Source organism: Myxine glutinosa, chromosome 5, assembly GCF_964187855.1.
Source record: "Myxine glutinosa chromosome 5, kmMyxGlut1.1, whole genome shotgun sequence".
Lineage (NCBI taxonomy): Eukaryota > Metazoa > Chordata > Myxini > Myxiniformes > Myxinidae > Myxine > Myxine glutinosa.
Genome location: NC_136265.1, coordinates 179,817,057 through 179,834,556, shown reverse-complemented (window position 1 = coordinate 179,834,556; position 17,500 = coordinate 179,817,057). Strand labels below are relative to the sequence as shown.

Below are 17,500 nucleotides of genomic sequence, written 5' to 3'. Positions count from 1 at the left end.
CAAGCCATTGGAGAAGAGGAAAGATTTCATATCCGAAGCAATGATGGATTCCATGACTTTGCTGATAATTGGGAGAAGGCTGATTGGTCTGTAGTTGCTAGGATCTGTTTTTGCACCTTTTTTGTGCAAAGCGGTGATGTTGGCTGATTTCCAAGCAGATGGCAGTTGACCTTGAGCAAAAGAGAGGGTGAAGAGAACAGAGAGAGGGTGAGATAGAGCAGCAGAGCAGGATTTTAGGACCCGTGGGCTGATGCCGTCGGGTCCAGTTGCAGAATCAGAGTCGAGGGACTTCTTTATCCCGGCATGGTTCTTCTCTATACCGGCATGGGTCTTCTTTATCCCGGCATGGTTCTTCTCTGTGCTGGTGCGTTTCCTTTCCGTCCCGGCACGTTTCCTTTCTGTCCCGGCGCATTTCCTTTCTGTCCCGGCGTGGTTCTTCTCCATCTTGATGTGATCTGCTCACTCCCGTCACGGTTCCTTTCGATCTTGGCATGGTTCTTCTCTATCCCGGATCATGGATCTTGGATCTTCTCTGTCCCGGCACGGATCTTCTCTGTCCCGGCACGGTTCTTCTCTGTCCCGGCATGGTTCTTCTCTCTCCCGGCACGGTTCTTCTCTGTCCAGGCACGGTTCTTCTCTATCCCGGCATCGTTCTCTCTATCCCGGCATGGTTCTTCTCTGTCCTGGCATGGTTCTGCCCTGTCTGGTTCCACGAGGAATGGGTTTGTTAAAGCATCATTACCCTTTTGGCCTAGTTTACATTGACTATTCTAAATCGTAAAAATCCTCTCACAGATTGATACTCTGACCTAACAACCTAGGTTCTAATGTTCTAACCTCTTGATTGTAAACATTCTTTCTGTTCCTCTTGGTAGGTGTGGGATACACAGTCATTCTGCTGTCCCTCTACGTGGGGTTTTACTACCACGTGATAATCGCCTGGGCATTACGCTACCTGATCGCGTCGGCTCAAGCAGTGCCTCCCTGGGTCAACTGCAACAACACCTGGAATAGCCCGAATTGCTCAACTAAACCAACCCTTCTCGGAATTGATCATAGCTTCAATGCAAAGGCCACACCGGCTGGGGAATACTTTGAGTGAGTCAAGAAGGAGTGTTGTGTGATTGTGTGATTACATTCGGAAAGCACATACCTACCTGTTGTAATAATCAGAGCCAGAGACCTCTTGTTGGAAAGAAAGGAGGCTTTAATACAATCGACCTGGTACATCTAAAAACATAACACCATAACCATAACATTAGTCTACATGATACAAGGAATACATTGCAATACATTTTAAATGAAGCAACTACTACTAAGCAGCAAATCCTTACCTACCTCTCATAGAATCATGGAATCGAGTATAACCGTCTTTCACTCTCACAGCAGCTTACATATGCAATCACGCCCATCTCCACAGGGACCACCCCCACCAGACAGTAATGTATATCAGGACAACAACTGGCTTTATGTCGACTTTTCATCACATTCTCCCTGTCTTAAGAATACCACTAATAAGTATAATCAAAACCGAAGCGGGTCGGAGGTTGACACATTTGACTGTCGCAAGTGTGATACACACCGTCGTCCCCATAGCCCCCGGCGCTAGGCATAGACCGCTTGCCATCACCCGGCGATCTTCTATCAGAACCGGGCAAGTCCATAGCCAGAGGCAAGGGAAACATGATTTCGTATGGCGAGGCAGCGTCATCTCCCGTAGCCTCGGTAGGGCTCAAGTCGGGTGCGACAGGGGTAGTTGAGTCAGCTTCCGTTTTGTCCATCTCACCACAAGGTGCTGGGTGACGCAGCGGCACCGTAGTTTGCCTGCTGTCGGCCAATCGAACATGCACATATTACGGATTCGCTTCCAGTATGTCTACCTGGTCAGCAAGCGGCTCATATTTGCTTTGACAAACCATGCATTTTAGAAGTGTGGGTCCAGGCTCAGCTAGCCACATGGGTAAGGGATGAGCACTAGCACCGTGACGTTGGTATCGGAAGAGTCTCTCATGAGGCATGGAATTAGTGGAGGTGCACAGCAGGGAACGGATCGCGTGCAGTGCCTCCGGGAGCACCAGTTCCCATATGGTCGGGGCTAAGCCACGGGTCCGCAAGGCCATCATGACCGCCCTCCAGATAACACCGTTTTATTTTTCGATTTGTCCGTACCCTCGGGGGTTATAGGCAGTGGTATGACTGGAGGCGATGCCACATTCGAGGAGAAACTGCTTAAGCCCCCCGAGACATAAAAGCAGTTCCACGGTCACTGTGTATGAAAGCAGGAAAGCCGAACATCAGGAACAGCTGTCTAAAGCAACCAATCACTGTCAGGACAGACGTGTCAGCACATAGAAATGCGAACGGGTATCGCGAGTACTAATCCACGATAGTCAGCACGTACCCATTACCGGGCAGAGGCCACTTGAAATCAACATTCAGTCTCTTCCATGGTTTACCGGCGTGTATGACAGTACCCACCGCCGGCTAGTAGAAACTCGGTTTTAGTTCTGCGCAAACCCTGCAGGTCTTGCATAACTGTCGTATCTCCTCCACGGAGAAAGTTAAGCAATCACTCCTCACGAAGTCAACCATCTGCGTCATGCCAGGGTGACAAAGCGCCGCGTGGATATTACGCAGGTCGCTAATGGTCATCCCAGCACAGACGGGCCTTGACAGCGCATCAGCAACAAGGTTGAGCATACCCGGCCTGTACTCAATTACAAAGCGATAGTCAACCCGTTCTATGAGCCAATGAGCAATCTTCTCGTTCTTTATCTTTTGAGAATGCTTCCTGTCATACATGAACAAGACAGACTGTTGATCAGTTCAACCACGGCGTACGCCTCCTTTTCGATAGAGGAGTGGCGTCGCTCATTATCAGTTAGAGTCCGTGAGAAGAATGCTACTGGTTGGCCTCCCTGACTCAGTGTCGCTGCGATTGCGCAATAGGACGCATCTGTTTCTATCACGAAAGGAATTGTCTCGTTGATTGAAGTCATGCCCGATCTGGCAATGTCTCCCTTTAGTTGTTGATATTCCGTCAGCGCGGCCAAGGGCAAGGGAAATGTTTTGCATTCCACAAGCAGCCTTATCTTCTCTGAGAAGCGTGAGGTCCACATACTGTAATGGGCAAATAGTCCCATTGTGCATCTTAAAGTCACACGGTCAACGGGAGGGGCAAGGGCGAGTAGAGCCTGGAGGCGAGCGGGATCAGGCCTTATCTCTCCTCCAGACATCGTGTACCCCAACAGATTTATGGTTCCCACAGAATAGCTACATTTCGATTCATTGAAGGTCAGTCGGTATTTATGAGCCACATCCAAAAACCGACGCAAGTTCGAGTCATGGTCTGTTTGATTCCAGCCGCAAATGGTCACGTTATCAACGTAAACGAATACATTTTTCACTTGTTCTTTTGCCAAAATCTCATCTATAGCCCTCTGGAAATACGCCACTCCGTTCGTAACTCCGAACACTATTCTACGGAATTGATACAACCGCTGGGCCTGACTCGAAAGCGGTGTAAGGTCAGTCGGCAGCCCGTATCGGAATCTGATGATACGCGCTTTTTCGGTCGAGCGTGCTGAAGACTCTATACTTAGATACCGCTCTCACTCTGTCCTCCATTTTGGGTAAAGGATATGCATTGAGCTGGGTGAACCACTTAATGGTTTGAGAGTAGTCTATGACCATGCATTTCCTATGGTTTGGGGTGTCGACGACCAGGACTTGGGCGCGCCACGGCGACCGGCTGGGTTCGATAATGCCTTCGTGTAAAAGGCGTTTAGTTTCAGCAGCTATAAAGATAGCATCCAGCTGGGAATACCTTCTAGATTTCACGGCAACCGGATGACAATTAGCAGTCAAGCTCAGGAATAGTCGAGGCGGTTCGACAGCTATCTCAACGAGGGCACAAATCAGGCGCGGATCTGAGCCCACGGATAGCGTGTGAGTGCCGCCGAACTGCATCTCTAAACGTTTGTGTCGATTTAAAAAATCGTGACCCAGGAGGATGTCGGAGCAGAGGTTAGGGAGCACAAGCAACTCAACATCATGATAAATAACATCGTTACCAACCAGCTCAACCACACACACTCCACGCGCTCACTGCCATAAGGCTCCCGAGGCCATGTATACGCGCTGAGTCAAGGCAGCAGGAGTCCACCCGAATCGCTCCACGAGACGAGGGCTGATGAAGCTCCGACCACTCCCCGTATCAACCAATGCTTCCACCGTCTGTCCATTGATTTCGACCGGCACCAAGGCACGATCAAGTCCGCTCGGAGCTCGCCGGGTTCCCGTCGACAAGCGCGCGCCTGCGAGCGTCGCTCGTTTCGTCTTGAGCACATGACTTACTTTAGCAAAATGTCCACGCTTCCCGCAATTAAGGCACACCGATTCCCTGGCAGGGCAACTCGCACGAGGATGCGTTCGATTGTGTAATCACAGCGACACTGAGTCAGGGAGGCCGACCAGTAGCATTCTTCTCACGGACTCTAACTGGTAGCGAGCGACGCCACTCCTCTATCGAAAAGGAGGCGTACGCCATGGTTGAATCGATCCGTCAATTGAGGCATCTCCTTCTTGGACATCACGTTAACATCATAACTGATCAACAGTCTGTCTCGTTCATGTATGACAGGAAGCATTCTCAAAAGATAAAGAACGAGAAGATTGCTCGTTGGCGCAACTGGCTGACTATCGCTTTGTAATTAAGTACATGCCAGGTATGCTCAACCTCACTGCTGATGCGCTGTCAAGGCCCATCTGTGCTGGGATGACCGTTGGCGACCTGCGTAATATCCACGCAGCGCTCTCTCACCCTGGCGTGACGCAGATGGTTGATTTCATTAGGAGTAAGAACTTACCTTTCTCCGTAAAGAGTCGTAGAGAGTTTAACCAATGATTCAGCTGATCAGCGGAGTCAGGTGCATTTGGATCTCCCGAGAATCGCTCTCAGCGGATCAGCTTCTCCATCCTACAGAGGTCGTCTCTAGGAAGGAAGATTGCATTAAATTGTTGTAATAATCAGAGCCAGAGACCTCTCGTTGGAAAGAAAGGAGGCTTTAATGCAATTGACCTGGTGCATCTAAAAACATAACACCATAAGCATAACATTAGTCTACATGATACACTTTATGTCGACTTTTCATCACACGACCGTATTCATGTCAATATTGCCATTCCTTACATTTTGCCTCGTTTGCCCTTGGGGGCCGTCTTTTGTCCTGCTCACACAAATTTGGTGGAATTTATTCCTGCTCGACATGACTACTCTGTCCACTGTCTCTCCTATCTTCCTCCCTTCTCTTCTTTTTCTCAACTTTTGCTTGTGCGTACATAAAAGGTTGATGACATAGGGAGGACATTGTCCTTCTTAAGAGTTTCCATTCTTATTTACTTTTAGTTGAATGCCATCCGTTTCTCACTACCACATTAAATCCTCCAAATTGTGAATGCCCATGTGGTGCTTAGAGTGTCCAAAGGATTCCAGTCGACGTTGCTGTAGGCCTTGATGCTCTAGTTAACTGCAGAGGCCTAAATGTTTGTGGACTAATCTCATGTCATTAGATGTTGTTACATATGACCATTTGTCCCCAAGCATATGACAATTATGACATCATGTTCTAGATCCTATTCTTCAGGTGATGGTCCATCCACCAGTCCAGCTTGCACTCTTATTATTATTATTATTACTATTATTATTATTATTATTATTTGTATACATAGTCCAGGCTCATGTAAGAGCTAGTACCAGTACACTGAACGGATCAGGACGCAACAGGACAAAAGCAACAGCAGAGAGAGGGGAGGTGGGGGGGGGGGGGGGGGTACCAAAGGCCAAGATAGAGTGAGATGGACAAACAATGTGTGTGGAGAGGAATGCGGGTGCAGGAGAGGATGCATGGGGTGTGCAAGATGGATACAGAAGGAAACTTTCACGAGAGAAAACTGGAAATTTGGATGGAGGAAGGATTGGGGTGAGGTGGGAGAGGGGTTAACGAGTGTAGAAAATATCATGGTTTTGGATTGGGCACGATCTGAGATGGTGATGAACAGCTGTCTTGAAGACCTGGAGGGAATGAGATTGAAGAGGATGTGCAAGTTTGTTCCATTGATAGAGGTGAGCAGTGGTTCTGGATTTAGGTCGTTTCATCAGAAGGGGATTGATGGTGGACCGTGTGTGGCCTGCAGAAACTTAGAGGGAACAAAGCACTGAAAGAGCAGAGGGTTGTTAAATAAGGGACGAGTAGGGGGTCTGAAGCTCCAGGGGATAACCCCACTCCCTTCCCCCCAATGATACGAAATCGAAACATCTAAGACTGAGCGATCTTATGGACCATCGAGTAGAAGGGGTGTCGGGTATAAGAGCTATCGGTTGGTAAATAATGGACAAGTAGTGATCAGAAGTTTCAGGGGATAGCCCCCATGACCCCAAATCAAAACATTGAAGCCCGAGCGATTTTGTGGGCTACTATCTTGTGTTCATGTGTCAAGTTTCAGAACAAACAACTTGGTAATAAGGGTGGAGTAGCAAAAATAGCAAAACGTTAACGGACGGGTGGAAAGATGGGTGGACGACTGGACAGACAGACAGACAGACATCCGGACATCACGACCCATTTTATAACTTCACCTAGTCGAGAATCGATATGAGATGACCTAATAATGGCTGATTGTGAGACCCAGGACGTTGAATGACTCAACTTCCTCAAGAGAATTGTTAAGAAAGTAGATGGGAGGGTTTGCCAGGTGGTCCTTTCAGAGAGAGAAAGAGAGATTTGTCAGGATTGAAACACAAATTCCAAGTGTTTGACCAGATTGTGATTTTTTCTTCAAGGTCTAAAGAGAAGGATGAGGCAGCACTTGTCTGTCTGAAGGATGAGGATGACAGGACCGCCGAGTGCTGAAGCGTGCAGCGCATAAAAATCGTCTGTCCTCGGTTGCAACACTCAATACCGAGTTCCAAAATGCCTCGAGAAGCAACGTCAGCACAACTGTTCGTCGGGAGCTTCATGCAATGGGTTTCCATGGCCGAGCAGCCTCACACAAGCCTAAGATCAAATGCGCAATGCCAAGTGTCAGCTGGAGTTGTGTAAAGCCCATTGCCATTGGACACTGGAACAATGGAAACGCGTTCTCTGGAGTAATGAATCATGCTTCACCATCTGGCAGGCCGACGGACGATCTGGGTTTGGCGGATCCCAGGAGAACACTACCTGCCCGAATGCATAGTGCCAACTGTAAAGTTTGGTGGAGGAGGAATAATGGTCTGGGGCTGTTTTTCATGGTCTGGGCTCAGCCCCTTAGTTCCAGTGAAGGGAAATCTTAACGCTACATCATACAATGACATTCTAGACGATTGTGTGCTTCCAACATTGTGGCAACAGTTTGGGGAAGGCCTTTTCCCATTTCAGCATGACAATGCCCCCGTGCACAAAGCGAGGTCCATACAGAAATGGTTTGTCGAGATTGGTGTTGAAGAACTTGACTGGCCTGCACAAAGCCCTGACATCAACCCCATCAAACACTTTTGGGATGAATTGGAACGCCGACAGCGAGCCATGCCTATTCGCCCCAACATCAGTGCCGACCTCACTAATGTTCCTGTGGCTGAATGGAAGCAAATCTCCGCAGCAATGTTCCAACATCTAGTGGAAAGCCTTCTGAGAAGAGTGGAGGCTGTTATAGCAGCAAGGGGGGTGGGGGGAGGGGGGGACCAACTCCATATTAATGCCCATAATTTTGGAATGAAATGTTTCATGTTCGGGTGTCCACATACTTTTGGTCATGTAGTATATGTCTAGAGAGATTGCTCTGATCTCATGTCTGACATAGAGTGCCTCCATCCATTGTCGTGTTCGTAGAGCAGCATGTCCAAGGTAGAGTAACCTGGTTTGAAACCAAATTGGTGATCTGAGATGAGGTTGTTGGAGAAAATGAAGGATTTCATGTTAACTGCGATAATTGATTTCCATGATCTTGCTGATGATTGAAAGTAAGCTGATAGGCCTGTAGTTAAGGGGATCAGCTTTTGGCACCTTCTTACCTTCACCATCGTAGGTGGGCAGAGGTTATGTTTTCACCCCTGTATGTTTGTCTGTCTCTGAGCAGGGCATCTCAAAACATTGTGGACGGATTTTGACGAAATTTGGTGGGCAGGTTGTGGGTGTGACAAGGACAAATTGATTCGATTTTGATGAAGATCTGAATGCAGATCCAGATACGAGAATTTTTTGTATTTATATGATTCTTCATCATTGAAAGATGGGGCCAAAAAGGATATAGAGCACGATATTTCGAAATGTTTTTGATAGATTATGACAAAACTTGGTGGATGAATTGGGGGTGACAGGAACAAGCCGATTCAGTGGGATACAAAACGGAAACTGTTCAGCCTGGTGGATGCATGCGCCCTGCCGAGTGACATTCTAGTTTATGTAGTGCAGCGATGTTGGTGGATTTCCAAGCAGATGGAAGATTACCCAGCGCAAACGACGTGGCGAAAAGGGCAGAGACGGGATGTGCAAGAGCAGCAGAGCAGGTTTTAGGACACGTGAGCTGACACCGTCCGGTCCAGTCGTAGAGACAGGGTCGAGGGTCGAGGGTTGACAGAACCTTCCCCACCTTCTCAGGTGCAAAAGACACAACGTCCAGGAGCAGTTGGGTACGACCGGGAAGGATGGGCACCGAGAAATTGAGGGGTTGGGGTCACAAGGTTTGGAAGCAAACACAATGGAGGCATTCGGCCTTCTCACGAGCAGAGTCGGCTGTGGTTCCATTTGAAGAGAGGGAAGGGAGGGAAGGGATGGAAGGGGAGCAGACTCCAGAGATAGACTTAACAAGGCCCCACCAGGTTTACAGGAGGGAGACGAGTTTGAAAGTTCATTATTGAGGTTGTACAGGTGTTGTTTTCCATCTCTCCTCAAGTAGACGCACTTGTTGTGGACGTTTTGGAATGTCCTGAGATTGCCTTTGGTCGGAGGAGCCTTCCAGGAAGAGAATCCAAGATTGGGTGGTCTTTTACACCACCCTATCTATATATATAAAACACAGTTTGTGTGTGTGTGTGTGTGTGTGTGTGTGTGTGTGTGTGTGTGTGTGTGTGTGTGTGTGTGTGTGTGTGTGTGTGTGTAATGTTACCGATAGACTCCTAAACGGAGAGGCTTTCGTGCTTGATATTTGGCATAGACATGGCCATTGAGCCTGGGACGAACATGGCCGAACTCAAAATATTTGACGATCCATATTTTTTATTCATATTTACCTCAGCGCACGGAATCAACGGAATCAGAGCAGGTGGGCGCTGATTCGCTCAGAGCGATCACGTGATGACGCTATGAACGCTATGACGCTATGACGCTATGAACGATATGACGCTATGAACGCTATGACGCTATGACGCTATGAAAAAAAAAATCGCTATGACGCTATGAAACGCTATGAACGCTATGACGCTATGAACGCTATGAACGATATGACCACTATGACGCTATGAACGCTATGACGCTATGACGCTATGAAAAAAAAAATCGCTATGACGCTATGAACGCTATGACGCTATGAAAAAAAAAATCGCTATGAACGCTATGACGCTATGAACGCTATGAACGATATGACGCTATGACCACTATGACGCTATGAAAAAAAAATTCGCTATGACGCTATGACGCTATAAACGATATGACGCTATGAACGCTATGACGCTATGAACGCTATGACGCTATGAACGCTATGACGCTATGACGCTATGAAAAAAAAAATCGCTCGCTTTGCCAAGGGGCTCGCTCCCCGTTCCCCTCCCTTCCCCTTCCCCCTCCCCCTCCCCTCCCCCCTCCCCCTCCCCTCCCCCGCCCGGCAATGCCCGGTACTTCTGCTAGTCTAACATATACGTTAGTTATTCATTCCTGTTTTTATGTCCTTCATGACGTCCTTCAAAACTAAGCTTCCTGGTGGGAATGGTTGTCAATTTTGTTTCGCTGCCAGACAGGCAGACAGATAAAAAAGATTATTTCACTCCTGTCTTCGCACGTGCGATCGTGACGAATTCAGAGCTACAGTTCTGCGAAACTCCAGGATCGATTTAATAATAAATCTTTATTGTCCCAATGTCCCATATTCAAGGAAATTATTCTTTGGTGACACCGTAAGTTGACCATCATTAAACATGAAACACAAAGGGAATAGGAAAACAATATAAAAAGATATAAAATATAAAATAAATATAAAATATAAAATAAATATAAAATATGGAAGATTGACTAAACAGCAAAATGTCGAGGAATTTGAATTTAGCATTTTAATTGAACATGGTACAAATGACCTTTTGAAAATGTTCTTCTTCAGCCTCCTTACACACACGCACATTCATTTCCGATTCATGTTCAAAAGAAACATTCAATTGAAATTAAGTTGTGAGTCGATCATAAACTGATGTTTCCAGACACACAGACAGATACACTGACACACGCACAGACACACACACACAGAGACACACACACACACACACACACACACACACACACACACACACACACACAGACACACTCACACAGACACACACACACAGAGACACACACACACACACACACAGACACACACACACAGACACACACACACACACACACAGACACACACAGACACACTCACACAGACAAACAGACACACATGACCCAATTGCTTAACCCCACTTTTCGCTTCACATGCGTGGGGTAAGTAATATATATATATATATATATATATCAATGTGCTATTGGCCGTACGTCCCCATCCCAAATGGTGCTGTGTGTGTGAAGTACATCGGTCCATGATGAATGTTCCGTCAGTGTTTTTTGTTACGTTTTTTATCCACTTCCATGTGTGTAAGTGTGTTGCGAGTCACGTGACTGTGTACTTTGGAGTATAATATGGCAAATGAATGGGGACAGCTGCAGTGCATTTGCACCCACCCCAGAGCAAAGTGCAGGTTTGGACGTGAAACGAACATAACAGACCAAGTACAGAGAAATGAGACATTCTTTCGATCATTTCTTTTTAAAACAATGTGGATTGGTCTGTTTAGAGTTCGTGTTCCTGTTTGAACCCCTAGCTTCCGGTACAGGTAACTCGGGTTCAAATCACACGTACTATCCACGTACTACCCAACACACGTACAATATGTACATGTCCATTGTCTCATTATTTAAGTTAAAGTACACTGATGTCAACTGATGTACTACACGTGATTTATGGATAAGCTCCTCCATGAGCTTTGGATCATCGTGTATAAAATCCAAATGGTACAAATCCAGCACGAGCACGGGGTTCACTGAATGGCCAGAAACCTCGTCACGTGACATCCAGGGTATCCTCCGCAGCCCCCCCCCCCCCCCGATCCACGCGACATCCAGGATATCCTCCGCAGCCCCCCGAGTCACGTGACATCCAGGGTATCCTCCGCAGCCCCCCGAGTCACGTGACATTCAGGGTATCCTCCGCAGCCCCCCGAGTCACGTGACATTCAGGGTATCTTCCGCAGCCCCCCCCCCCGAGTCACGTGACATCCAGGGAATCCTCCGCAGCCCCCCGAGTACACGCCAGTCGTGCACATGAAATCTATGCAGGATGTATTGAAGCTGGAACTGCCATTTGCGATTGTTGTGACCGACTGGGATGCATTCCAAAGGAGATAGTGAGATTGTGTTTTCATTGGACCGAGTGGGCGGACGGATGGTGTCTGCGAAGCGAGGCCAGCAGGCCCTAAGTGGGACAGAATGACCGATTCATCACCGTTTTGACAGCAGGGTCAGGACGAGTTTATGGAAGCAATGGTGCGAGGTTTTGGGTTCCGTGATGAAAACTTTGCAACAATATCGAGAAAGGAAAAGATAATTAATTAAAAATTAAGGATCACAATTATAAAAATGTGGTTCAGATTGCAGAAGTAACTTGATCTTTGCCCCCGTTAATTCACCCCAGATCCACTTTTTTTGAAATACCGAGTTCTTTCCTGGAAGTCCAAGCAGTGTCCATGTTTTTTTAACCTCTCCCACCCCCCCCTTCCCATGCCTCCTCCCCCCAAGCCCTCTCCCTCCCACAGATCTCCCGATGTCCCTGCTCACCATCTTGTTCTCCCGCTCCCTTTATCATATGTTTTATGTTCTATGTGTCTGTTTGTCTTTTTGTTAGGGTTAGAATCATCCTCTCACATGTGCCTCGATCCCGGATCACGGGTAATCGATCATCCTGCCCTGGGCAATCATATGGTCCAGCGGTGACTGATCTTACGGCCTACAGGCAATTGATCGAAAGGACCGCGGCCATCAATCATCCTTCCCACAGGGAATCAATCATCCTACCCACAGGGAATCAATCATCCTACCCACAGGCAATCAATCATCCTACACACAGGCAATCAATCATCCTACACACAGACAATCAATCATCCTACCCACAGGCAATCAATCATCCTACCCACAGGCAATCAATCATCCTACACACAGGGAATCAATCATCCTACCCACAGGCAATCAATCATCCTACCCACTGGCAATCAATCATCCTACACACAGGCAATCAATCATCCGACACACAGGCAATCAATCATCCTACCCACAGGCAATCTATCATCCTACCCACAGACAAAGAATCATCCTACCCACAGGCAATCAATCATCCTACCCACAGGCAATCAATCATCCTACCCACAGGCAATCAATCGTTCTACCCACTGGCAATCAATCATCCTACACACAGGCAATCAATCATCCGACGCACAGGCAATCAATCATCCTACCCACAGGCAATCTATCATCCTACCCACAGGCAATCAATCATCCTACCCACAGGCAATCAATCATCCTACACACAGGCAATCTATCATCCTACCCACAGGCAATCAATCATCCTACCCACAGGCAATCAATCATCCTACACACAGGCAATCTATCATCCTACCCACAGGCAATCAATCATCCTACCCACAGGCAATCAATCATCCTACCCACAGGCAATCAATCATCCTACCCACAGGCAATCAATCATCCTACACACAGGCAATCAATCATCCTACCCACAGGCAATCAATCATCCTACTCACAGGCAATCAATCATCCTACCCACAGGCAATCAATCATCCTACTCACAGGCAATCAATCATCCTACCCACAGGCAATCAATCATCCTACCCACAGGCAATCAATCATCCTACCCACAGGCAATCTATCATCCTACTCACAGGCAATCAATCATCCTACCCACAGGCAATCAATCATCCTACCCACAGGCAATCAATCATCCTACCCACAGGCAATCAATCATCCCACCCACAGGCAATCTACCATCCCACACACAGGCAATCTATCATCCTACCCACAGGCAATCAATCATCCTACTCACAGGCAATCAATCATCCTACCCACAGGCAATCTATCATGCTACTCACAGGCAATCAATCATCCTACCCACAGGCAATCAATCATCCTACCCACAGGGAATCAATCATCCTACCCACAGGCAATCAATCATCCTACCCACAGGCAATCTATCATCCTACTCACAGGCAATCAATCATCCTACCCACAGGCAATCAATCATCCTACCCACAGGCAATCAATCATCCTACCCACAGGCAATCAATCATCCCACCCACAGGCAATCTACCATCCCACACACAGGCAATCTGTCATCCTACCCACAGGCAATCAATCATCCTACTCACAGGCAATCAATCATCCTACCCACAGGCAATCTATCATCCCACACACAGGCAATCAATCATCCCACCCACAGGCAATCTACCATCCCACACACAGGCAATCTATCATCCGACCCACAGGCAATCAATCATCCTACTCACAGGCAATCAATCATCCTACCCACAGGCAATCAATCATCCTACCCACAGGCAATCAATCATCCTACCCACAGGCAATCAATCATCCTACCCACAGGCAATCTATCATCCTACTCACAGGCAATCAATCATCCTACCCACAGGCAATCAATCATCCTACCCACAGGCAATCAATCATCCTACCCACAGGCAATCAATCATCCCACCCACAGGCAATCTACCATCCCACACACAGGCAATCTGTCATCCTACCCACAGGCAATCAATCATCCTACTCACAGGCAATCAATCATCCTACCCACAGGCAATCAATCATCCTACCCACAGGCAATCAATCATCCTACCCACAGGCAATCAATCATCCCACCCACAGGCAATCTACCATCCCACACACAGGCAATCTATCATCCTACACACAGGCAATCTATCATCCTACCCACAGGCAATCTATCATCCTACCCACAGGCAATCTATCATCCTACCCACAGGCAATCTATCATCCTACCCACAGGCAATCTATCATCCTACCCACAGGCAATCTATCATCCGACCCACAGGCAATCAATCATCCTACCCACAGGCAATCTATCATCCTACCCACAGGCAATCTATCATCCTACCCACAGGCAATCAATCATCCTACCCACAGGCAATCTATCATCCTACCCACAGGCAATCAATCATCCTACACACAGGCAATCAATCATCCTACCCACAGGCAATCTATCATCCCACGCACAGGCAATCAATCATCCTCCGCACAGGCAATCAATCATCCTACCCACAGGCAATCTATCATCCTACCCACAGGCAATCTATCATCCTACCCACAGGCAATCAATCATCCTACCCACAGACAATCAATCATCCTACGCACAGGCAATCTATCATCCCACACACAGGCAATCAATCATCCTACACACAGGCAATCAATCACGCGACGCACAAGCAATTAATCATCCTACCCACAGGCAATCAATCATCCTACCCACAGGCAATCAATCATCCTACCCACAGGCAATCAATCATCCTACATACAGGCAATCAATCATCCTACCCACAGGCAATCAATCATCCGACGCACAGGCAATCAATCATCCTACCCACAGGCAATCAATCATCCTACCCACAGGCAATCAATCATCCTACCCACAGGCAATCAATCATCCTACACACAGGCAATCAATCATCCTACACACAGACAATCAATCATCCTACCCACAGGCAATCAATCATCCTACCCACAGGCAATCAATCATCCTACACACAGGGAATCAATCATCCTACCCACAGGCAATCTATCATCCTACCCACAGGCAATCAATCATCCTACCCACAGGCAATCAATCATCCGACGCACAGGCAATCTATCATCCTACCCACAGGCAATCAATCATCCTACCCACAGGCAATCTATCATCCTACCCACAGGCAATCAATCATCCTACACACAGGGAATCAATCATCCTACCCACAGGCAATCTATCATCCTACCCACAGGCAATCAATCATCCTACCCACAGGCAATCTATCATCCTACCCACAGGCAATCAATCATCCGACGCACAGGCAATCTATCATCCTACCCACAGGCAATCAATCATCCTACCCACAGGCAATCTATCATCCTACCCACAGGCAATCTATCATCCTACCCACAGGCAATCAATCATCCTACCCACAGGCAATCAATCATCCTACCCACAGGCAATCTATCATCCTACCCACAGGCAATCTATCATCCTACCCACAGGCAATCAATCATCCTACCCACAGGCAATCTATCATCCTACCCACAGGCAATCTATCATCCTACCCACAGGCAATCAATCATCCTACCCACAGGCAATCTATCATCCTACCCATAGGCAATCTATCATCCTACCCACAGGCAATCTATCATCCTACCCACAGGCAATCTATCATCCTACCCACAGGCAATCCATCATCCTACCCATAGGCAATCCATCATCCTACCCACAGGCAATCCATCATCCTACCCACAGGCAATCAATCATCCTACACACAGGCAATCAATCATCCTACACACAGGCAATCTATCATCCTACCCACAGGCAATCTGTCGTACAGCCCAGAGGTGATGATACAGACCACGAGCCATCGATCATCCAGAAGGAAGGTTTGTGACCCTCCAAAGTTGTTCCAGGATGTATTCGTTCTTCCAATAAGCCCTTCCTGGTGAATTCCCCAAATGGAGGTTGACTGGACCTCCTTCCAGAGGCTCTTTATTCACACTCTTCCCTCCAGGGTTTCCAGCAAGCAGTGCACCTCCATTTTCGGTCAACCCCATGCTGATCCATGATCTTTATTATCTCCGTTAACCCTTCCTAACCCAACCCCATTTCCTCTCCTTCTTTCCCGCCTCTTTATGTTCGTTTATTCCCTTGCTTATTGTGTCCCGCTGTTGCCTCACTATCGGTTTTCCCCTCCGTAACTTTGCTCTTCCATGAGCCTCGATCTTGTGTGAAGAAAACGAGAGTCATCTTGGTTGAGCTTCCGTCCGAATTTGAATGGAGAAACGTTCTGGTGTCACGTGTGGCTAAAAAAAATAAATAAAGTAGGTGGCAATGAGCACAGAGTAATGCATCACGTGATAAAATGGAAGCTGTAGATTGGATGATATTTGAAAAGTCCCTCGTGTTCGGGTTCGTGTTAGTTATATCATTCATCGCTAGTTATCATCGGGTTTCGGGGTTTGTAGACGTTGTGGGGAAGGCAATAGCACGTGATCACGTGTTCAGCTGCGTCCTCGTTCGGGTTTGGGTTAGTGTTCGTTATGTCATTCATCGCTAGTTATCGTCGGGTTTCTGGCTTTATCGACGTTGTGGTAGAGGCACGTGATCACGTGTTCAGTTACGTCCTGCTTCCTCGTTGACTGCGAGAACTCATCGGATATCCAATGTCCATGTGAACTCTCCGGCACCTTGACACGTTTGGCTCCGAACACAGACTTCTCTTGCTCGGGGAAGATGTTGTTGTGAAATTATCTGCCGTGGCAATGGACTCGCTTCATCCTCCCACACAAGGCCTTCAAGCACAAGGAGATTCCTACATATTGTTTCTTTCAATATGCAACGAAGTCTGAGTCTCATGGCCGAGCTTGTGGGTAGCGAGGGTGTCCGGAGATTGCAGCGTCCTTGTAGATGAACAAGCATTCTGAGTATTGCGCTGCAATACATGTCCCCTACCAAAGTTCAAAGTGCCATAACTTTGTCAAAAATGATCGAATATGCAAATTTATGCACGGTTCATGCTGGTTTTCAAACTTGATCTGAGGTATGCTGAGACACATGTGTGTCACGCCGCGCCTCGTTGATAAGCCTGCAAGGTCGCTCCGTGGAGCAGCCTGCACGTATTGCACTGTGTGAATTATATAATTACCAACTCACGGTCTGAGGTACAAGCGATTCAAGAGATATCCATTTTTTAAATACTTTCGTTTAATTAACGATATATTTGCCAAACCACGTGTCCTATCGCAAATTCCAAAAGGACATTTTAGTAGACTGACATGCTGAACAGATTTGTGAAGTTTCCCCTCGATTGGATCAAAAATGAGGGAGCGGCTCGGTTTTAAAGGTTCATGCTTAAAAACGTCAGAACTCTGAAACCATGTGACGCATGACGTCATGCTCGCTGACTTTT

The 17,500-nt window shown here is 47.4% G+C and overlaps 1 protein-coding gene across 4 annotated transcripts in view; it reads left to right on the top strand.

Annotated features, from left to right (window-relative positions):
• Positions 1-17,500, top strand: part of LOC137413356 (sodium-dependent dopamine transporter) — a 148,687-nt gene that overhangs the window by 60,517 nt on the left and 70,670 nt on the right. For all 4 annotated transcript variants that reach the window (XM_078779178.1, XM_078779177.1, XM_078779176.1 and 1 more), the window contains one exon: positions 876-1,098. In XM_078779178.1, the coding sequence (XP_078635304.1) occupies positions 876-1,098 (223 nt within the window). The remainder of the gene's footprint in view (positions 1-875; positions 1,099-17,500) is intronic.